Source organism: Schistocerca serialis, chromosome 6, assembly GCF_023864345.2.
Source record: "Schistocerca serialis cubense isolate TAMUIC-IGC-003099 chromosome 6, iqSchSeri2.2, whole genome shotgun sequence".
Lineage (NCBI taxonomy): Eukaryota > Metazoa > Arthropoda > Insecta > Orthoptera > Acrididae > Schistocerca > Schistocerca serialis.
Genome location: NC_064643.1, coordinates 287879091 through 287903772, shown reverse-complemented (window position 1 = coordinate 287903772; position 24682 = coordinate 287879091). Strand labels below are relative to the sequence as shown.

Sequence of the window (24682 nt, the reverse complement as noted above, 5' to 3'; positions counted from 1 at the left end):
TGACCATGGATGAAATCTTTGCAAAATTAGACCATGGCACTTTATTTGACATAACTGACCTCCTAGAGGCATGTTTTCTAATCCCCTTGAATGCAGTGTCAAAAGCTTACCTAGTACTAAATATCAACAATATTATCAAATGAATAGATGGCTACTCACCTCCTGTCACAGACAGGAAAAAACTGTAATTCATTTCAGCTTTCAGCCAAAAGGCCTCCTAAAGAGGCCTCCGCCACACACTGTCAGGTGGCTTGCGGAGTATGGATGTAGATGTAGAAGAAAATACACATTTACACATGCACGCATGACCACTGTCTCTGTCCGCTGAGCTTGGACTAAAATATGCCCTATGCCCCTACCGTTATAACTGATTACCTTTCAGAATCTCTTTAGCCACTGCCAAATACCAACATTTCATGGATCAATTATTACAAGGTATTCCCACCTATGGCACAGCCTTGACAATATTTTGATCACAGGTACAGCTCAACAGGATCACCTACACAACTTCAAGCTTTCGTTCTGAAGACCAGCAAGTGTTCTTTCATGCAACCTTCCTTGACATATTTATAGTTTAAACTCTTGGCAAATGGACTGCAACCAATGGATTATGTGGTGGCTATTGATAAAATGTGGCGCCTCATGAATAAAATATACATACAAGTGTTTCTGGGTAAGATCAACCGTTATGTTTGATTCACTGCAAACCTAACAGAATCCCACCCACTGAACAAATTACGATGCCAGGGCACAGGTTTCAAATGATCACCGTGCTGCCAACTAGCTTTCCACGTTTTAAAAGATTGCATTAAGTGGGGCCCATGTTCAACGACATTCAGCTCTGGTTTGCCTCTGTTAGTAGTAACAAACTGATACATGCCCCACAGTATTGGCACACTCCTGTCCCATAAATAGACAGACTGCACTGACTGTCCTTGTGTGTATTCTTCAAGACCGTATTTGCTCCTCAGCAATGCTATTCTTCAATGGAGTGGAAGGCTCTTGTTATCATTTATGCACTTCAGAAGTTTAAAAATTCCTTTATGAACATAAATTATGTCTTGTCATGGGTAATCACCTATTGCTCATCATCATTCGCCCAAAGCATTGCTTACCAGACTGAATCATCCATTGCCTCCAGTGCTGGATGCTGTACTTGTTTAACTTTCAATATTATATCCACTATCAAGCAGCAATATTACACATAAATAATGATGTGCTGTCCCGATGCCCCATAGGACCTGACCCATCTTTGACCAATATGAATTGATGTGTTTCCAACTTAATTCATATCTGGATTTGATGACTTCTCTTAACATCATGTAATGTAATTGCTGCCACCAGCAAGAACCTCATATGGCATTGCATCACTCAATTTGTGCAACATGGGTGACTAGACCCTACTCCCAGGCCTGAAGTTCATCTCCATGGGCCACTGCGGCATGTACTACACTACACTAAAACAATGAGGTTTGATTTGGGTGTCGGATGAGGAGCACACCCACATCCTGATTCCTTCCTCTTGTCAGTCATAAGTGTTGCACTTCCTGCACATTGCCCATTCGGGCATGACCCAGATGAAAAGTTTGCTGGGACAACATATATTCTGGCCAGGTACTGACTCTGACGTGTGGGCCTGGTCCACCAATGTTCTGCCACTCACACCCATCAAGCTGCACCTCCCCAGCTCTTCCTGGACCAGCACTGTGGGGCAGATTTTGCTGGTCTTTTCTGGGCTTCATGTGATTAGTCATAATTAATCCCTTTTCTGACTTCCCTTCCACATGACTCAGTTTACTACTGAAGCTACTATCACAGCCTCGAAAAAAATTATTGCCCTTGAAGGCAATCCAAGAAATTTAGTTTCTGTTAACAGAATGGCATTTACCTCCAATGACTTTGAATGGTTATGTACCTGTTATGGGATTGAACACCTGTGCACCACACCTCTTCGCATGCTTCAACAGGACCTAACATCCTCTGCAGTTTTCTAGCAACTTACAGGGCCACACTGTCCACGGGCTGCAGTCTAGTGGAGTGGCTGCATGACTGGCATGACCTTCTTGGAAATGCTGCAACCACTGTCAGTGCACACCATAACCGAGGCCTCCCTCTTCCAGTTGGGCACCCAGGTGTAAGGCTCTCAAGTCTCGCACCATTCAACATGGGTCCATGGGATGACCTCTGCGCACCGCATGTCATGATGTATAGTGTGGCTTCTATCCATGCACTTCTGTGATGGCATTGAAATTAACTTTGCCTATGCCATCCTGGTCAGCAGCCACCTATTCCTCTGAGCTTGGTGGACCAACCAGTCCCATGGTGTCTCATGCATCTACCACCAACCCTCCTCCTGTCTCGACATTCCTAAGCAACACCCACGGACACTGACCCGTCACCTTTCCCAGTTCTTCCAGATGATGCACCACCTGTGCATTCTCCCCCACCAGTTGCTACTTGGGGCAGATGGGATGTAGTGATGCCACCCAACATCAGTACAGGAACCAAATACCTGATGCACGATTACAATCAAACACTTTGGTGCCACTAACCAGAAGGCATTTGTCATCAGTAGTACCCCCTGACAAGATGATGCCAGAATCCAGATTATACACTGGCACAGGCCTGGTTTAAGTCGGTTGCGATGGGACCTGTGGAGTGAGCAGCAAGTGTGCCAATGGCTTTGCTACAGTGTTTATACAGTAGACTCTGTGATAGTCAGAACTTTGAATGGGGTGGCCCATATTTCACTTTGGAATTAGGACATAGGATAGTGTCCTCTGTTTCTGAGGAGGGCCCTGTGTATATCGCTTCTGATCAATAAACCAAGAGGAGAGCCTCCAGTAGTAATGTGTGTAGATCACCTTTTACAAAACACAAGATAATTAGCAGCTCTTTGTTGTATCAGTATTTCCACATCTTATTTCTTACAGTTTCATCATCATCAAATAATATTACATACCTGCAACACATAAATCACCAAGTAGACTGTCACTCCTATAGCAAATCGAAACATAACACATGGTGGATTTCCCATCGTCGATTCTAATATGCTTGAGTGCAAGTTTGGGTTACTCAGAGCCCAATTCTCCAGACCAATTACCTGCTTAGAAAAATAAATGAACTGATAGGAACCACTTAAATATAAATAAAAAACAATTTTTCCTAAGTAAGTTGACAGTTAGTATTTTTAGTTTACTAATATAGTCTAGCCACATTTTTCAAGATGGTAGCACAATGTGGCCTTCAACACCACATATGACGCAAATTCACAGACACCAGTGATAATTATTACACCAAGAAGCACATATGGATTACTCAGAGCCCCATTCTCCAAGACCAATTACCTGCATAGAAAAATAGATAAACTGTTGAGGATCATTGCACGTAAAGTATAAAAACATAATTTTCCATTAAAAAAAGGTCAGTATCTTCAGTTTAGAAAGATATTACTGTCATATTTTTCAAGATGTTAGCATAATGCGATCCTTAATGCAATGTGTGATACAAATTCAAGAACATTTTTGAAAATTATTACTCAAAAAAAGAATGGGCAGATTGAATAAAAGCTTGAATAATATGCAGAACAGTGTACTGGCAGTAAATCGCTCGATTTTCTGAGAGATTCAACAGACCTTTCTCTTGTGTGACAAAACGGACCAGAATTTCACCAGGCTCAGTTGTTGAAGAGTTGTTAAACTAAGAACAAAAGTGAAAGCGAGAGCCACAGTGCTTTGCCCGCATGTGACCAGTCTTTAACGAGGCCAAACGACTGGTCTGTGGGAAATTGGTTCTAACAGATTTGCTTTTGCTTGCTTTCAGCATGCTGGACAACAACAAGTAGGAACTTGAAATGATTTAACAAAACTATAACAAAGTCAGAGTTGCACAGAAGGTTGTCTTTAATAACTGATGACTAATTTTGGACCTTTTCAGTCCGTTTTCTTTCAAATCATCCACATCATACAACAACACTGAATTACATGTGAATGCTGGTCCCACAGCACGTGCACACGTGTTTGCGCATGTGTGTCTGCGTGAGGGATTGGGGGGGGGATGTTGAATGCGTGTCTGCGTGTGGGATTGGGGGGGGATACTAATTGTAGATTGCAGCACAGCATAGTCGCACATGCGCGCACCCACAGATACACACAAATAATGTGGCCAACGTTCAACATAATAGATGGTATTGTATGACTTAAGTGGCTGATTTGAAAGAAAATGGACTAAAAAGGTCTGAAATTAGTCATCAGTCAATAACAACAAACTTCTGTGCAACTTTGAAGGTTTTTTACAGTTTTGTTGTAACAGATTTGAATGTACAGAACGCATGTTGATATATATCAGGGTTAAACAAAAAATGTTAAAAGTGGAACTAAATATTGTTCTGGGCTGCTTATAAATCAATCAACTGTGCTAAAGTGAAAAAGTTTGTATTTCATTTTATGTGTTAACTAATACAAATTTGTTTCACTATTGTTTTAAGTTACTCAGAGGTGATGGGGCAGTTTGCAGCCTGTGCAGACAATTTGATTTGCTAGTCATAGCTTCAGGACCCCTATCAACCTAGTTGCAGTCTTCCTCAACTACTTTTGATTGGATAACAGCTACAGAGTTCAACAAGATTCTATATGGATGATACGACTTTAAAAAGTTCTTAACATAAGTTCTATATTTTGATTAAGGTGAAGGATGGCATAATAAGTCTACCAGTTTATTTAATCTAACAATGGAAAATCCAGGATGGAATAATGGCAATATTATGAAAAGGATAGATTGCTACTCTCCATATAGCATGGATGTTGAATCACAGACAGGCACAACAAAAAGACAGACAAACAAGACAGCTCTCAGCCAAAAGGGCTTTCTTCTGAATTAGTCAACACGTGCGTGCCCACACACACACACACACACACACACACACACACACACACACAGCCACTCTGCTTCCAGGCCCTAAGGCCGAACTGCAACTGTGGCTGATGCGAGCAGCAACCTAGCTATGGTAGATATTGGGGGTAAGGAAGGAAGGAAGAAGGAAGATCGGAGTTTAATGCTTTCATTAGAGACAGAACACATGCTCGGATTATGAAAGCATATGGAAGGAAATCAGGCTTCTCCTTTTCAAAGGATCATCTCAACACTTGCCTTGAACTATTAAGGGAAATAACGGAAAACATAAATCTGAATGGCCAGATGGAAATTTGAACTGACTTTCTCCTAAATGTGAGAGTGGTAATTTAACAACTGTGCTACCTCACTCGTTGGTAACGAAGAGGCCTGGGGTGGACAAGAGGTGCAGCATCTAGAGGCCTGTGTTGGGTATTGGGTGGGGAGAATGGGGAGGGGGAAAGGGAGAGGAGGGTCATAGAGAAGACGAACCCCCCCCCCCCCCCCCCACAACACCAACACCACCACCACCACCACCACCACAGTCCTCAGATACTGCACCTTGCAGCCCTAACCCATTCCCACCCATCTCTGCAAGCCCACAAAGGTAGATCTTCCCCTCACACCTATGCTGCTATCCCTCCACCCCACACCTTACACTCACTTCCTACCTTACATAGATTGCTGCTCAAGTCTTATGTGTCTTAATTCCTTAAAGCAATTGTTGTGTGTGTGTGTGTGTGTGTGTGTGTGTGTGTGTGTGTGTGTGTGTGTGTGTGTGTATGCGTGTGTGTGTGTGTGCGTGTGTGTGTGTGTGTGTGTGTGTTTTAGTTTTCTACTTCCGGAGAAGGAGTTTGTTTCTCCAAAAGCTGAAATATTTCTAGCAATCAATCTTTTCCATATCGTCGTTATTCCATAACTGGATTTTGCGTGTATGAAGTACCAAAATCTACAATTAATTCTAAAAGAAAAATTACAGTGGTATGGGACATATTAACACATTTACTCAGTCCTGGATCTGAAGTAAAATGTAATTTAAAAAATGTGATGAATTGCGGGAGTAAAAGTTATGAAACAGGAATCCAATAGAAATGAAGCACAACCAATTTAAGAGAATAAATCAATAATGACTGAAGTAGATAGCACCAAATAAATTTCGTGTAAGATGGCAATAGAAGTTATTGGGAAAAAAGCAGAAAATTTTGTGTGCCCTGACAGTCATGTACTATAGACAAAGTGAAATCTTTTTAAAACATGAAGGAGAAAAGTGTGAAGACAGATTTTAATGCTTAAAGAATTGAATTAATACCACCATGAAAATTGAAGACACTGAATTACACTCAGCAACGGGTGTCATTGATGAATGATAATCTGATAACTAAAGTCAATTTTTATGAGGCATGATTTTCAACCAGTTGAAGGGTTAAACAAAAAGTAAAACTTAGTTGAAGATAAATGGTCATCAAGTCAACAAATGAGACATGATTTTGTCCAATGGAAATAGGATAACTAAAGATGAAGTACATCATGCGTTTGTAGCGCAGCATTGGGAAGCGAAGCCTGTCAGCATTGCACAACAATACAACATATATCTGTTGGCATACAGAACAGGGAAGAAGGGATCTAGCATACTTCTGTTGTAATTGTCTCTTGATTGACATGGCATGCTTATGGCACACTTTCCCAAAGGTGGGCCGTGAAACTAAGACCTGCCACAACATCAAAACGGGTTTTAGCCTATACTCTCCTATACAGAGAACTACTTTTGGACTGAGTATTTCCTAACCTGGTTTATTCAGAATCACCTGTTTCATGTGGGGTTACTGTCATGTTGAGTGGATCTGTTGCCTATATTAATTGGGTCCATGGCTAATTCTCTAGAGAACAAGACCTACATTGTCTACAATATTATGTCAGAATCGGCAGACAGCTCGGCAGCATAAAAGAAGCCACTGTAAGTCTCACTTTGTTCAAGATTGGAGACCGCATTGTTCTAATGATATAGGTCTTGTGATGGGTATGTTTGTTCCATTACTACCTTAGATGACATCAAGTGAAGTGAAAAAGAGGCCAGAGCTGAAAAACCACTATGACTGTAGAATTTACCAAACATGAATATCAATTTATGTTACTGCTTATTTGCTCAGTGAGGTGTTGGGGTTCTACAACATTGCTGAGTTTAGTTTTGTTATTTGCATATAATTGCGATCTCTCACAATGATGTACAATGAGTCCGTTTTACAACTATAGAACACTCTCTCAAAGATGAGGTGACCATTTAACAATTTGCTTGATCTAGTTTTCAGACTGTGACACATTATTGACATTAAACTTCATAAGGGAGTAAATGTGCTTGAGGTTGTTTTCAGTATGCCCAACTGTTTAATGAGCTGCCTATGTGAGGTTCTAGAAAGCATACTACATATTATTCTTATTACACACTTTTGTGCAACAAACACTTGTTATGATGTGATAAACATCAGTGGATGGAAATAAGAAAATTTAGTCAACTGTTTGATATACATTATCCATAACATAAACATTGCAGTGCTTAGACGTCTAAGATGTGTAACACATGTCTTTCTGTTTGGGTTCTTACCAATATAAACAGCTAAGAATTTAGTATGTTTAGTTCTGTTTATTGATTTAGCTTCACACATTATTTCTGAAGGTGATTTAAGGATTTGTGCAATACCGAATTGCATGCATTCCAGTTTATCTAAGTTCAGTGACAATCCATTTGCATACCATCAGTTCCTAATGTCGAACAAAATATTATTTTCCCTCTCAACTGTCAAAGTTACTCCATTAGGCTTAATTACAATTCTTGCATCATAAGTAATGACAACTGTTTTTGCTTCTTGGAATTTTGTGGGAAGATAATTTGTATATAATGATAACAAGACAGGACTGATCCATGTAGTATACATGTAGTTATTATTTCCCATTCTGAAGATGCTGTTGCGTATACTCCTTGAGTCTCTTAATGCAACACTCACATACTTTCAATCGCACAGGATGAAAACTAAGTTACCAGTAGGAACTCTGATACCACATTATTTGAAATTCTCTAGGAGAATACTGATTGTTAATTGCAAAGTAGAATATTCTGTGGTGAGAGCCTATAGAAATGCAAACTGAAATTGACTAAGTATATTAATTTATGGCTCTCGCATATCTAATTTTTTTCTAGTACCTTCATGGAGGAGGTATGCAATGAGACTGATTAGTAAGCAATGTACAGGGTGATTACAATTAAAGTTAAACTTTCAAACCACTGAAGAAATAACACTATTGGTCAGAATGACGTCAAACCGCAATGGAATATTATCGAAGAAGGGGGAAAACATATGGGTGAAGAAAAATAAATAGTTACAAAATGTAGCAATAGATGGCGCTGTAAGCATCATAATTTAATAGTGGTAGACTACAAGTGACAAATGAATCACAACAATGCCTAAGGTGTACGTTTTACATCAAACAAACTGGTGCATGGGTGTACAGGTGTGATATTGTTAATTACGTAAGCCTATCCATATCATGTTGGATGGGAAAAATCAGTTTTTATTTGTCCTGAGGCCAAAAACTGCATAAAAAGCATCAATTACATCAGTATTTAATTGTCCTGAGGCCAAAAACCACATAAAAAGCATCAATCACAATCAAATCGGATTATTAATTTCCAAGTGACAGGCACAAAACATGTTCAATATGCTGTCCACCATTTTCTGCAACAAGTTGAAATCGAGAAACAGCATGTTCCACAACTGCTTGAAGTGTTTCTAGTGTCACGTTCAGAATGTGTTGCACAATGCGTGCCTTCAATGCAGCTAAGTTTGCAATTGGAACACTGAACACAACATCTTTCAGATAGCCCCACAGCCAAAAGTCACATGGATTAAGATCAGGTGATCAGGACAGCCAGATTGTAGGGAAATGGTGGCCGATAATTCTAGCATTTTCAAAATGGCGCTTCCAGAGCTGCTTAACTGGACTTGCAATGTGCGGAAGTGCCCCATATTGCATAAAAATGATCCCATCCACAAACTCAAGCTGTTGCAGAGCTGGAATGACGTGATTGCACAAAAGACACTCATAGTGCTTACCAGTGACAGTACAGGTAACAGGACCAGAAGCACCTGTCTCTTTGAAAACATACGGCCCTATGATAAAAGATGCCATAAGCCCACACCACACAGTGAGCTTTTCAGGATGAAGTGGTACTGGTTGATTTATGTGTGGATTTTCTATTCCCCATATTCAACAATTACGTGTATTGACATATCTTGTCATGATAAAAGATGCCATAAACCCACACCACAAAGTGACCTTTTCAGGATGAATTGGTACTGGTTGATTTGCGTGTGGTTTTTCTGTTCCCCACATTCAACAGTTCTGTGTATTGATGAATCATGTCAGATGGAAGTGGGCTTCGTCTGTCCACAAAATCTTCCACAACCAATCATTGTCCACTTCCATGTGAGCAAGAAATTCTAAAGCAAAGGTCTCTCTTGTTGGCAGGTCAACAGGAAGCAACTCATGCACATGGGTAATTTTGAATGGATAGCAAAGAAGGATGTTTCATAGGATTTTACACACCATGGTCATGGGTACGTCCAATGTTCAGGCAATTTATGTTGAATCAATTTGTTTCCCCCCTCTACCAGGTTGCATACCAAAAGAATCCATCTTTTCAAATTTCCGAATCATTTTCTCCATACCCTTAGCAGTCATCGGACCAATGCCTTTTTTCAAACCCTTCAGTGTCTGGAACTTTTGCAGAGTGACGTGCACAGTCATCATTCTTGTGGTACAGTTTTACAAGCAGAGCGCAATTCTGCCTTGAGACAGTCATGGCGAATGTTGCAGATGCAAAAGGAAGAAAAGCCATGTACCTGGCGTGTTTATACCAACTTCAATGAGTTGTACGCATGACAGGTGTTTTCATTTACATATTCTGACACATACAGTGCCCTCTATTGATCAATTTTCACACTTTTTTTTTCTTCTGCCACACGTTTTCCCCCTTCTCCGATAGTATTCTGTTGCAATTTGATATCGTTGTGACCAGTGGTGTTATTTCTACAGCAGTCTGAAAATTTAACTTTAAATATAATCACCCTGTACATAATAGCTGTAAGCATCGTTTGCCCATACTTTCTGCTATAATTACACAACTTATACCCACAGCCCCATGGAGTTATATGGTATGATAGCCCTTCAGTCCCTATCTATGAAGAAAGTGTGGGTGTGGAACTGCAGACGTTGGGTTCAAAAATATTGGTGTCAGAAGAGGACACTGTGCCAATGGACTTGTTATAGCAAGTCAGTGAAGTAGGAGAGAATCAAGTGCTGAAGTGGCTGTGACTGACCGGAATGTTCCTGAATGTTCTGGACTGAATGTTCTAGAATGTTGTAAATAGTAGGAGAATGTTGTAGAATGTTCCAGAACTTTATACAATCTTCCAGAAGGTTTGAGAATGTTCTATAATTTTCCAGGATGTTCAAGGAAATCCTATAATACCCCAGAATGTTCTTGAAAGCTCCATTATCCTTTTATGGTGGGGATAATTTCACTTGATGGCGATATATATGCATCAGTATATTTTTGAAAATTGATTAGACTGCTCTGGAATATTTCTTTCAGCTAATTATTAGTATCCTTCTTTCTACCTTTCTTATAACGGGGTAGTGACAAGAGTTAAAAAAAATGGTTCAGAGTGGATGAAAAGACAAAGGCAGCAACTAGGTACAAAATATTGGGTTTAAAAGTGGTGCAGGTCAGTTCGTCATGATGTGCAAGTTATAAGAGTAATAAAAAGCCATTCCAAGTAGAATGAAGAGACCAAGAGCTGATTTCATAACATCACATCAGAAAATCGTACACATTGTATATCTACTTCTTCTTTTTTTTAAATATGAGTTAGTGGTCTTCAAGTAATTATGATGGCTGAGGGAATCTGCCTTAATTTCTCCCACAGCATAGGTTAGAAAACTGGATGGAAGATTACTGAGGCCGTATTTGGTGACTGTACCTCCTGAATGATGACAGACATTAAATGAAAGCCTGTTCAACTTTCTGTCTATAAACTTAGATGTTAATGAATATTACTGTGAGAAAATGTATCTATTTTACAGGAACTGTTTTCCAACTTCTATCAGCTGTTCAAGACTATCTGTAAGAAATGACAAGTGTTGGTAATATTGAAATAAAATATGTTTCTGGGACCCAAATCATTCTTGAATTTCTGAGAAAGTCAGTAGTATGTACAAAACACATATTTTATGTTATGAAGTCATAACAACATTACAGCAATGAGTAGCTGGAAAAATTCATCAACACTGGTATATTCTTAATTTTTTTGTCCCAGTAAACAAAATGGAATTTGCTTAAAACTATTAGCACATTTTTCACGTGGCACAAAATCAAGTGCTACTAGATTCTGATATCCTACTGTTTTGTGTTTTAAATAATACGAATGTATACAAATATTGGAATTACTCTGAAATGTAGAAACAGTTTTAAATAGTAAATTCACTTCAAATTAACATTAGTCACAGACCTTGAGAAAAAGTAATGTTACTGACAGCTGAAAAACCAGACTTGTCTTTCTCTTTGTCTGTATCTCATTCCATTCATTTGCAATGAAGTAAGTCCTCCACACACTAACTGGCTGCTCTGAATTTTCTGCATCAGACTTTTTGTTTCTGTGCCATACAGTACTTCTGGCTCTTGGACGCTCCCAGTCAATCAAGAAAATATCCACTGATATCTGTTTTCCAATTAAATGGGTTATTTCAGCAACCTTAAACCAAAGCCAAAATAACATTTTTAATTATACAGTTCCAATAAAATTACATAATTTATAAACAAAAAACATTTGAATTCTATTCACTTAATTCTTCCTGTTACATGTATATAGGCTAAAAAAACATACAAAATAAATAAATACCATAAAAATCAAACCTAAATTTCTACCAGTGCATTTATATCAAGAGCATACAGAAAGCAGTTAATTTGAACACATACTCTGTGAGCAAGGAAAGATATATGAGATGTATGATTAAATGAAACTCAGGAGAAGGGGAACGGACCTGTCCTATTTAGCTTTTACAACAGAATTACTAAAATATGGAGGAACCTTACCAAACGCTATAATAATGATAATTTATTTGGTATAAACTTGTTTCTGTAGACAGGAAAAAAAAAGTTTTATTTTATGGCCAATTTCAGCGTTCTTTCGGTCTGACCCTGTTTTACATTTAAATTTTTAAGTTTTTATTGGCGCTTTTTAACAAAAGATTGAAATTAAATTTATGAATTCTTAATTAAGTAAAGGATTTTCATAGAAACAAACACCATTAAGTGTATAAATGCTTCATTACTTAATTTTTACATAAAGTCTACAAAATAATCATTTTAACAGCTTAATCAGATTAAGAGCAGCCAACCAGTTGCAAAGGATAAAGTAATCTTTACCTAGGTTTCAATAGATATAAATCTATCTTCTTCAGAAGACAGCAGTATTACATTAATATGAAGCGATATGTCCTTATCGTTTTTACAAACATCTGCCTAGTTTCATTAGTCAAATAAAACATAGTCCTGAGAACAGGGTTTGTCAGACAAATAAAATAGGTACATGGAAGCTTATGCGCTCTCCAACTTCCATGTACCTATTTTATTTGTCTGACAAACCCTGTTCTCAGGGCTATGTTTTATTTGACTAATGAAACTAGGCAGATGTTTGTAAAAACGATAAGGACATATCGCTTCATATTAATGTAATACTGCTGTCTTCTGAAGAAGATAGATTTATATCTATTGAAACCTAGGTAAAGATTACTTTATCCTTTGCAACTGGTCGGCTGCTCTTAATCTGATTACGTGGAACCGTTGCTGTAGCGCAGCTATGTTTAAAGTACTATTTTAACAGCTCTTAATGCTACAATTTTTTAAAATCTACAAAACCACACATTCTCATCAGTAATTCGGATTTTTTGCTACATACAGGGTGCGGTAGCATTCATAGTGTAATTTGACTTGTGTTGTACAATGACGTACTGCAGGCATGCACGCCAGCTGTAACTGTCATCAGTGAACACTACCTAAAAATGCTGCAAGACCTCATTCTTCCCCAATTAGGTATGGCCGATGCGGATGTGGTACAATTATGGTTTCAACAAGATGGAGCAACCTCACATACAGACAGAATTTGTATGGAATTCTTGCGACAGACATTTCCCGGTAGAGTAATTTCCTGTTTTGGTGACATTTCCTGGCCGCTTCACTCACCTGACCTTTCATGTACAGACTTTTTCCTTTGAGGCTACCTGCAACAAGAAGTGTTCCAAACACATTGTGCCACCATTCCTGAGATGAAGGATTGCATCAGAACTGCCATCGGCAATATCCCAGGGAACATGTTAAGCCGAGTTATGGAATCCTTCCAATGCCGCCTACATGAATGTGTTGGGAAGAGTAGGCATCATTTGACAGGAGACATATTCAAAAAGTAATCCATGCAATGGACAATGACTTACACATTAGTAAATGGCATACCATTAACTATTAATTGACATAAGAGGTAATAAATAAATTACAGTTACTGCCTGATGCTGTGTTTTTAATATCCTATTATGAACACTGCCGCACCCTGTATATACGAGATAAGTCTTCTACAAATACAAGATGAATAATAACTTTTGACATAATGTGTTCTTGTTGATTCTTGTGAAGACTCTCCTCTAAATTCTCTGATTCTCTTACACAAAGTGCTTGGCAGTTGAGACATTTCTTGTCGGGCACTCAAGTGTTTACAGACGAACATACGGCGTAGTGTTTTTATAAAATTACGATGCTTTTGGTTTTTATTGTTACTTGATCACTGAACAATAGTAGCATTTATGCTGGCCATATTCAGTATTGCTTATAAGACAGTCCAAGGCCATTTTTTTGGGTTGGGTCTTACATCGTAAGTACATCGTAAGTCACTGACAGCTCATTTGCAATGTCAACTCAACCTTTCGTACAATTATAAAACATTTTTATCTATGGTTCTTTTTATTTCCTGTTGATCCATCAATTTCAGCACTGTGGTGAAAATTAGACATGAGCAAAACAACTTTGTTTTTCTTTGGTATATGAGAAACAAGTGTAATTTCTTTTTGGAAACCAAACTTTGATGAGTAGATTTCTCTATCACGAGTCTTGCAAAATTCAGGAGGGATTTGCCTCTTGTTCTTACACACTTTTGCCACAGAAGTTAGCTTGTATTTTTTCACCAGATATTACACTAGTTCATAGCTCATAAACCAGTTATCAAAAGTCACATTAAGGTTGTTGAAATGGTTTGCAACAGCTGCTTCACCACATCAAGTGGTTTATTACTCAGTGAAAACGGTCCCTCTAGCTGCTTTCCAGCAAATATTTCGAGGTTGAAGGTATAGAAATTCTTTGTATCAATCAAGGCAAATATTTTTATGCCATATTTGGCCGGTTTTGGTGCAATACATTGTCTAAATTTGTATCTGCTTCTGAATGCAAGCAGCATTTCATCTATGGTTGTACATGCTCCTAGTACATAGGCTTTCTTGCAGTTTTCAATGAATATTTCAAATATCTGACATATTGGTGCTAAGTTGCCCATCTGTTTTCTTTCTTCGCATGTGGATTTATCATCAAAACAGAGACAGCTTTGAATAAAATGAAAATGTCGCCGTGTCATAGACAGTTGAAATATTTCCACGCCTGTTCCATCTGAAGCCCGAAGGTCAAAGGTGTTCTGCCTCCCAGATTGGTAAAATCCAGCAATGTACAAGTCTACATAAGTCTTCAGCTTACTCATAGTCATTTCCTTCATAAAATAGTGATTTGCAACTACTTCATAAGCTGCTTTCCTTTCTGCAATTTGTTAGTTTGTGTATTTCAAGATAATACTAAGCACATTTTCACTGCAAAACAGACTCCACCATTCAATCTCTGTCTTTGCTAATCTTGCCATTAAACTCATGTCACGTACCTGCCTGATGATATTTTCAGAACAGGTCCAAACTTGTTGTTGAGGTGGATTTTTGCATCACTTGGATCCATCTTTACCAAAATAAAATGAACTGTGTACCTGATTTTCCGATCAATCGACTAATTCTGGTAACACAGCATTGTGAGAATTATTTTCTAGCCCATTTAGTAGTATATTATCTTCTTTGCCACTGCCTTCACTTGCATCATGCTCAATACCACTACTGCCACTGCGACCACTCACACAAACTTCATTTTCACTGCCATCTGTTGTAAAGTCGATTTTACTGACTGATAATTCCACCTAGCAATGACGTATACGCTCAGCATTTCTTTCTTTATTGTCCATTTTGACTAAAATACCAAAAAACATGAAACATTCATGGAAAAAGATAAACTGAAAAAGGCACAGAAATACTACTTTGTGGTTGTGCAAGGATCAAAAATACCTTTTTATCATTTGTACTCATTTATCTCCTTTCACGGATAGCAGCCAACTGAGTTCATGCACGCATTGAGGGGATTTCAACAATTACAAGTACTGAGTACTTTGAAAATGCGCAACTGCGCAACAAAGAACTGCCAACAGAACAAAATGAGCACAGTCAAATTGACCCTACCACATCCTCACTGGGTTAAAAAAGAAAATATTTATATTACTCCCAATAAATCTAATTAGTTAAAGAAAAGATTCACATAATTATAGCTTTTGGCCATTAAGGCCTTTGTCAGCAGTAGACACACATGCACACACATTATTTTTAATGCTTGCCAAAATCTATAACACCATTCCAGAACTGTTCACCTGCTGTATCTATCCCCTTTCTTATACCCATTACTTCTTCTGTTCCCCAAGAATCACCATATCTATGCTTCCTAAAAATCCAAGATCATACCCATACTGGATGGCAATTGCAGCTGGCTATTGCACTCCCACTGTATTTCCTCTTCAGCTGATTATCAACTTCAGCACATTGCAGCCAAAATTCCTACATGAAACACACCAATTATATCCCTTATTGGCTCTCTATAGGCTCTTCCTCATTACCACCAGTAGCCCTGTCATATCCTAACAGAGGATAGAGGGAAGATAGGGGATTTGAGGTCAGAGTGCAATTTTCAAGTGGTGAGGAGCAAATGCTGAAAGACAAATTCCCAGTGAAGGCAGGTAGATGCCTTGGATCAGTGCCAAACACTGTCACAGGGCATCTATGAGAGGTGCAGATTTGGGGACTTGACAGGATGCTTGTAGCAGAAGATTCATGGATCCATGGGTCTGAATAACACTGTTTATTAGCGATCAGACTAACTACTACACTGGAGGCTGATTCTGAACATCAGAAAAATCAAAAGAGGCAACAGGTTGCACAACAGAATTCAGTGTCTGAACCACAGGGGTGAGTGCAAACACAAGTAGCAAAGACTACCAGCATGTTAAGTATAAACTTGAGAGCAGTATAAACTTAAGAGCACCACTCCAAGTGAGAAAAACAGACATGTCAGAGCTTACTGAGACTGGCCACGAGTGACAGAGTCAGCACTCCAACAATCTGACTGAGAAATCCCTCTGGATACTAAAACATAGGTTTTTAAAGAATTGTGGTGGCATATCATTTCTCCCTTCCTACAATTGACCCACTAATCCATTGGCACTTTACAAGCTTTAGCCAATCTGACAAGTCACTCTGCACCTCCTGGGCTCCTCTGGCCAACCACATTTAGATTACTCCCCTTCACCCACTTAGTAGGTAGGGGTGCTCCTGGATGTTACATTAATCAACTTCAAGTTTAGCAGAAATAGCATTCAGCTGAAAGCTAAACATCATTGGCACTCCTATTATGGCCAGCAACAACAGTGTTTTACATCACTTGGCCCCATCCTCTGTCCTTTTGTGAGTGGGGACTACTGTAGTAACACTCCAACCTACATAAACCCATTGACATTGCATTTCTCAGGAGTAATTATCAAGTTTAATGCCTGCGCTAAGATGTGCCTTTTCATGAACAACTTCTATGTGATGCCTTACAATAGTGTCTAGGCAATGGGTGGAGTTACCAGTTAATTCTCTGTAGCAAAACTTTTCCCATGGGACAGTTGCCCAGAGCTTCTGCAATTTGCAGGGCTCTAGTGTTGCTACTTTGCTTCGGTAACCTTAACACTGCCACTTTTGTCTGCTCTCTGCATTGTGTGGACTCAAAAAACGAAATTATACAATTACTACAAAAGGACATTGAGGCATTAAAAAATAAAATATTTACTATAATGAATGAAAGTGATAGATTAATATGAGAGAGGCAGTCCTGTGACTGTGAAACAGATATACAACAAGTTCAAAAAACAAAATTATAAAGTTGTTACAAAAGAACACTGAGGCATTAAAAACCGAAATATTGACTACAAGGAAAGAAAACGACAGATTAATGCAAGAAAAGCAGTCCTGTGTTAGTGGAATCCTCCAAACGGAATTAAGTGAAACAGAATCCCGCATTTTTGAAAAACGTTAGCCAAACACGAAACAAAACTTCAAAAATACACATGTGTGAAACATGATTGAAAACATACAGAAGTGATCCACTTAAATGATAAACAAATTTAAATGGAAAACAGTGACCTACAAAGCAGACAAACATGAAAGTATCGTAGCAAAGCCAAATAAAAATAGTGAATTTCTTGTTACTGGTGACTTCTTACTGATAAATGTTACAGTTCCAGGTTGTGAAATCAATCTGTCTCAGAATCTGATTGCAAAAGATCAGTGGACATTTTCAAATATCCTAAGTTCTGAACAAAGTGGAAATGGAAGAAAGGCCAAATATAAATGTGTTTTAATCCATGTTGGGACAAATTCCTTTAGGAACAGCAGTGAGGAAGAAATAATCAATGAAACTCAAAACTTGATTTGCACAACCGAAACTGTTTTTAAAAGTTCAAGAATTGTTGTTAGTGGAATCTTTCACAAAAGGTCGGTATGTGATATGTATATAAACAAGACAAACAGTGAAATTAGGGAACAAGTTGACAAGCTGGGTGCAATTTTCATTGACTCAAATAAATTTTTAAGCAGTAAGTGTCTGGGAAAGAATGGGCTACACTTGAGTAGATTAGGTTCACTGACTTTCAGCAAAATGCTTGCAGACATCTGCAGAAACATTAAAAGCAAGGGAAACTGATAATTTCCAGGGGCGGGGGGTGACAAATTAAAAGTGATGTTCGAAAATAGGAACTTTACATATACTGGAAGTTATTATGCTCTTCAAATCACAAACAAATCCAAAAACTCCGTCCTGATGCATATGAATATAAACAGTTTAACAGCAGAATGTCCAAATATCAGTTACTCTAAAATTGATGAACAGCAAGTTATATTTTCAGAACCTGTAAACATAAAGGTAGTATGCTTAAATGAACACTGGCTCACAAAAGACTGCATAGAGGTTTTAAATATGAACACTGGCTCACAAAAGACTGCATAGAGGTTTTAAATAAAGTTAAATATTTTAAACTTGCCAGCAGTTTTTATAGAAACAATATGTGTCATGGAGGCTCCTGTATCCTACTTGAAGCGTCAATGAACTACAAAGTGAAAGAAGATTTCAGCTGCTAAATTAAGAATGTATTTTTGAAAGTAGTTGTGTAGAGCTACATGATTTGAATACTCTGATAATATCAATTTTCAGAATTCCTGGCAGGTCTGTCACTAAGCTTATCTTAAGACAAATTTCACTCTCTTTTAGAAAAGCTTTAAGAAAGAAAGCAAGAAAAAGATTACAATTGCAGCAGACTTCAATTTAAATAGATTATTTGAATCCAGTGACACTGTAAAGTTTCATGATTTAGTCCAGAAATCTGGATTTAAGTAAACTTTACTGTGTGCACTACAAAGAACTTCCAATCAACGACCTTATAGACAACATTCTTACAAATTACCAGTTTGATGATACAAGGAAGTTTTTCAAAATTTTCAGATTGTTTTTAGGTGTGTTCGAAACATTTCCCCCAAAATCTTATGAAAAGACAATAAACAGTACACCGAATTGTATTGTATCAGGAATAAGAATTTCTAGTGCCAGAAAAAGACAGTTGCATAATGAGTTTAAAGTAAATAGAAAGACTTTGTAATTTACATTAAGCACTACAAGACTATCTTTAAGAAAGCTACAGTGGTAGCAAACAAAACTGGCAAACAGTATTTTCATAACCAAACAAAAAGCTAAAACAAAAGCATTCTGGTCTGTTGCGAAATCAGAGTTGGAGTAAATGTTAAAAGTCAAGAAGTTTGACAGATTAAGATTAATAATGATATTATTATAAACACTGTTCAAATGTCAAATTGCTTCAATGATTTCTTTGTAAATGTAACAAAATTTGATGTAGATATAAGAGCCCATCACACTACAACACGAATTTCAGGCACATAGATGAAAAACAAAATACTTGTTCTAAAATAATTCAATACAATCACTTAGAAGGCTGTGAAAGTCACAATATTATCATTAAAAAATAAACATTCAGTTGGATGGGATGGAATACCTTCCATGGCAATCAAAGCAGAATGCCATATTATTCCACACCCGTTTACTGTTCTTATAAATCAGTCCTTTTGAACAATGGTGAATCCCAAATGTCCTACAATATACAGAGATAAAGTAACTATTCAAAAAGTTATCACCAGAAAATATGGGAAACTTACGTCCTTCGCAGTTTTTCTACAATAGTTGAGAAACTTGTGGCAAAACAATTAGAAAATTTTCTTACAGGAAATGACATTATTTCTAAAAATCTGTTTGGTTTTCAAAGAGCAAAAAGCGCAATAAATGCCATCAGAGAATTTACGGAAAACATAAGCACCTCATTGGAAAAGGGTAAAAATGTTCCAGGGATATTAAGAGATGTAAAAAAAACCTCTGATTCAGTGAACCACTCTAACTACTTTACAAAATTAAGAGCCATGACATCAAGGATACTGCATTACAGTGGTTCAATTCTTAACTGATAGAAATGAAATAAAGAGCTATTTTAATGTCGAATTCAGTTAACTATTACTCCAAATGGAAAACAACTTCCCAAGGAGTCCCACAGGTTTCAATACTGGGTCCTTACCTGCTCTTGTAGTATGTCAATGATTTACAATTAAATATTGATGCTCATTCAGTCTTGTTAGCAGATGACACCTCAGTCCCAATAGAAGAGACACCATTGAAAAACTTCCATACAGTGTACAAAATGTTCTAGAAAAAAAACTTGAATCCTGGTCCCATAAAAATGTACTAAAACGGAATGTCACAAAGATCCACAAAGTGCAGGTTGTCTCTAAATCATCAGCAATTTTGTTTGCAAAAACAGCTCATAATTATCAATTGATGACAGAAGAAAGCCATGTGAAATTCTTGGGCCTACAAAAGTCTTAACAGGAAGACACATATAGGCTTCTTGACAAATTAATTAAATACCCTAGCTTTTGCAATGTTCATTTTATCTGGTGCTACTCATATGGACATAAGAAAGATTGTCTATCATAGTTATTTAGAATTAGTTATTCAGTATGGGATAATTTTCTGGGGGAATTCTACAAACAGCACAAGACTGTTAATTCTTCAAAAGAAAATGATTAGAAACATGTGTGCTGCCCATAAAAATGAGTCATTTAGTCTATTATCTACAAAATTAAAAATACTAACCATTCTTCATTCTAATTTTTGAAATTTTGACTTTTTGTGTACAAAAACCAATGTAAACTTGAAAAGTACCACTTTAACAATATCTATGGTACTCGTCACAAAGAGAGCTTCAAACTTGCCTTGCATTACTTAACGTTTTATGCTCAGACACCCCTGTACATGGGGCTAAAAATATATAACAACCCACAAGGTAAGAACATACTAAACATGGACATTACATCTTTGAAAAGATTACTCCATAACATTTTAGTAGAAAAATGTTACTATACCACTGAAGAACTCGAGGATGACTGTTCTACAGTTCTACTGTTCACTTAAGGCTTGATGTGTTTCCTGTACAGCAGATCTAAGGATCTGCACACCAGATGTAACAAGACTAATAAATCACAATTCATATTTGTCCTGATTTCCTATCTTGAAGTGCTCTTGATGGCTCCCAACAACCTTAAGTGTAGCAACATATATGTCATTATGTCATCAATTTATGACAGCCCTAACTGTCACATTATTAAAGCCATGTTCTTGTCCACCCCAAATTTCGTCCATGATTATGACCAGTATCAATCACTAACTTTCTCAAGTTTCTACCGATGTCAAATATATTGCCTCACTCCTATACAGATGCATGACTATAACTCACCTACAAGTAATTCTCCTCAGAAAGTGAAATCTACAAACCCAGGCCGTGCATAGTGCACTACACAATTCTTTGCAGAGTTCTCAGTACCTCTTGCAGTGCTAATGCCTGCACAGCTCTGACTAGTGCCTGGGTATTGCAGTACTAATTAGGCAGTGCCAAATCAGGCATCCAACACTGCTAAGCATTTCCTGCCAGAGGATGAGGGTAGACAGCTGCACACACAGCCACATTGTAGGCACGTGGCCATAATCTCTCTAAAATGGCTGCAGGGCAAATGGTTTCATTACATGAGAATCTGCTGACACTCATGTGAGTAATTGTGCTGATAAGCTGCAGAAAGAGCTTGGTTTCTCCAAAGTGAAAAGTTGTCTCAACTTAACAGATGATGCTTCTTTGATGGAAATTTGACTGAAAAATGAAATGGGCCACTTGCAGTTTAATTGAATCAATCATCAATTGAATTCACGTGTAGAGTTTGAATTTGTTCTTAATGAAAATCAAAGAAAATATTAGTCATCCTCAAGTGCCTCAAGTTAAGAAGTTGCTGTTGCATTCTTCATCTGCTAATCTGTAACAGTATTGTATTACAAACAATCAAAAATCAAGTCCATAGATTTCCATAGGTTGTGTTTCATTTGCTACTTGCCCTTAACACATAATACCATTTTCTACACTTTCCATTATTAAATCCCCGTTTTCTTTAACTGATTCAAACTCAAACGCCACTACCATGTCTGTGAAAGCAGAATCATTCCATCAGCACACTGAACATTATTTCAGGGCCTTGTTGTCAAACTGTTCCACTCTGTAATGGAAAATCTGAAGCACTTATTCATAAGACTATTATCTGTTGGGTCCTGAAACAAGTATCCAAAACAAAATGCATCTCATCTCTCCCAAAAGTGGTGTTCCATCACCCACTCAATACATGCTGGTGCATCTGGTTGCTATACCAGCTCTTCTCCCCTTGTCATATCCACAAAAAAGACCCGGCTGCAGTACCTGTCATAAGCACATACCTAGAACTTTTTACTCCATCCTATCATGAGAAGTTGTAATCATATAAGAGGAAAGAAAGGGCTTGCTTATGTCCCTATCCGCTCAGTAACATTTATACTATATGGGTTCCTTTACTCATTTTATTGTTCTCAAAACTGTTTTATCATTTGAGATTTAAAAGTATAATGACATAACATGTAAACACATGAAGTTGTTGGTCATCAAAAAATTTCCTTCATATAATCTTGTAGTTTGTCGTGGTATTGGTCTCAAGATTATTAAAAACTGATATTGTTAAATTTAATAGTTTGAAGATTAACCTGTAGTTTGCAGATTCACTGTTTTGCATTGAACTTTTATTCTAAAGACAACACATGGAGATACTTTCCTTAGCAGTAAGTGTTACCAACCTTGCTTGATACTGGTACTTAATTATACAGGGCGCCCATAATTAAAGTTATAGTTTCAAAATATCATAGAAAGTGAACCACTGCTCAAAATGAAATAAAATTTGAACATCATATTATTAACACACGAGGAAACATCATGGGCCAAAAAGAAAATTATGAAAATTTTACCGATAGATGCCACTGTAAGTGCTTAATGTAAATGCAGTCGGCTACTAATGACAGATGAAACGCAATACGATGGCTATGGTTTGAGTTGCACATTGTACCATCCATACTGTTCAATGTGTTGGTTTGTCTTGGGAGTCACATTCAGAATGCTTTGCCCAATGTGTGCCTTCGATTCAGCTACACTCATAAATGGAGCACTGAACTTATCATCTTGCAGATAACCCCACAGCCAGAAATCACATGGATTAAGATCAGGCAATTTGGATGGTCAGGCTGTAGGGAAATCACAGCTGATAATTATAGCATTTCTGAAATGCCTCTACAGCAGCTGCTTCACCGGCTGTGTAATGAGCAGAGGTGTGCCACCTTGTACAAAAATGATCCTACCTACACATCCATGCTGTTGAGGGAGTTGGAATGATGTTGGTGGGCAAAACACTCTCATGGTGTTTACCAGTGATGTTACAGGTAACAGGACCAACAGAACTCATATCCTCAAAGGAACATGGGCCTACAATAAATGATGCTGTCAACCTGCCCTACAAACCCTATCAGACATCGGACCAAAGCCATTTTTCATACCCTTGAGTGTCCGGAATTTCTGCAGGATTACTGACATAGAGTCACCGTTCCTGTATAAGAGCTTTAGTAGCAGTGCATGATCTTTCATGAAGACAGTCATATTGGGTGTCTTAGATGCAAACTGAGGAACAGTTGTGTGCATATAACATGCTGTTCAAATTTGATGTCATTCTGAGCAGTGGTTCTCTTTTTACAGCATTTTGAAACTGGAGCTTTAATTATGAACACCCTGTATATGAAGACATTTATACCTGTAAAACATTCCCATATTTAATTAAAAGAGAAAGAAACAAACCACATATCCCAACATTAAAGGCCCATTTTGTGACATAAATGACAGTCTTGGTTTTGACAGGGCCTTCATCAATACAATAAAACTTTGTTTATACATTTTTCAACGGACTACAGAAAGAAAAGTATATGTGTGAAAAACGTAGAAATGAAATATAGCACCATACTATCAAATTAATTGTTAAACACAAATGAAAAATCCAATAAATAAAAAGTTACATTCTACAAAACATTATGTAGGCTTACTAGGTACCATACTTAACAAAGATAAAAAGAAAAATGTAAACCTCTACACAGAAGAAAAGAGTCCACAATTTTTGCTTGTTTTTTCTTTGACAGAGAAATAGTGCACACTGTTCCCTCGAAACAGGATAACTTTGTCATTATTTCATCAGAAACATTGTAGCGCATCGCAAATTGTTAAATTATTTCTAACGCATTTACTGCATCATTAAACATCATGGAGGAATGCTGAGGCTCTTCTGTATCATCCTCGTAGTAAGTTTATTCCTCATCCAGGTCCTGCAATGCACACTGAACTATCACAGCGATAGTCATGGGTTCTGTAGTGAGAAGGTTTTCATCAACATTCACATAATCCTAAAATGATGCCTGCTCTTCAAGTCGATTCCATTCTTCATCATTAGGTGAAATATCATCAGTATGATCATTTCCACCATGATCATGGAATTCATTTCCAAATCTCGCTCTTCAGAAACAGTTCAAAATGGTATCGTCTGAAACTCTGTGCAATGCAGCTGCAATGTAGTGCATTGCCTATCAGAAGAAACAAATTCATTAATAATTTTTCGAAGTGTTCTTTGGCTCCAGTAGCACAACATGAAATAAATGGCAAGTAGAAATCTTACCTGTAGAATGTTTATTTTCATTTCTTTTTTTCGATGTATTAACACCTGATGGCATGCTGCACAAGCATTCTGAGATAATATATGTGATGCACCATGTAAATTTGGGAGCCATATTGATAAACATTGTGTGTCA

The 24682-nt window shown here is 37.6% G+C and overlaps 1 protein-coding gene across 2 annotated transcripts in view; it reads right to left on the bottom strand.

Moving 5' to 3' along the window:
- LOC126484217 (meckelin) overlaps nucleotides 1-24682 on the bottom strand; it is a 221669-nt gene that overhangs the window by 66552 nt on the left and 130435 nt on the right. For both annotated transcript variants that reach the window (XM_050107630.1, XM_050107631.1), the window contains exons 9-10: nucleotides 11454-11696; nucleotides 2963-3103 (exon numbers count right to left, since the gene is read on the bottom strand). In XM_050107630.1, coding sequence (XP_049963587.1) covers nucleotides 2963-3103; nucleotides 11454-11696 — 384 coding nt within the window. The remainder of the gene's footprint in view (nucleotides 1-2962; nucleotides 3104-11453; nucleotides 11697-24682) is intronic.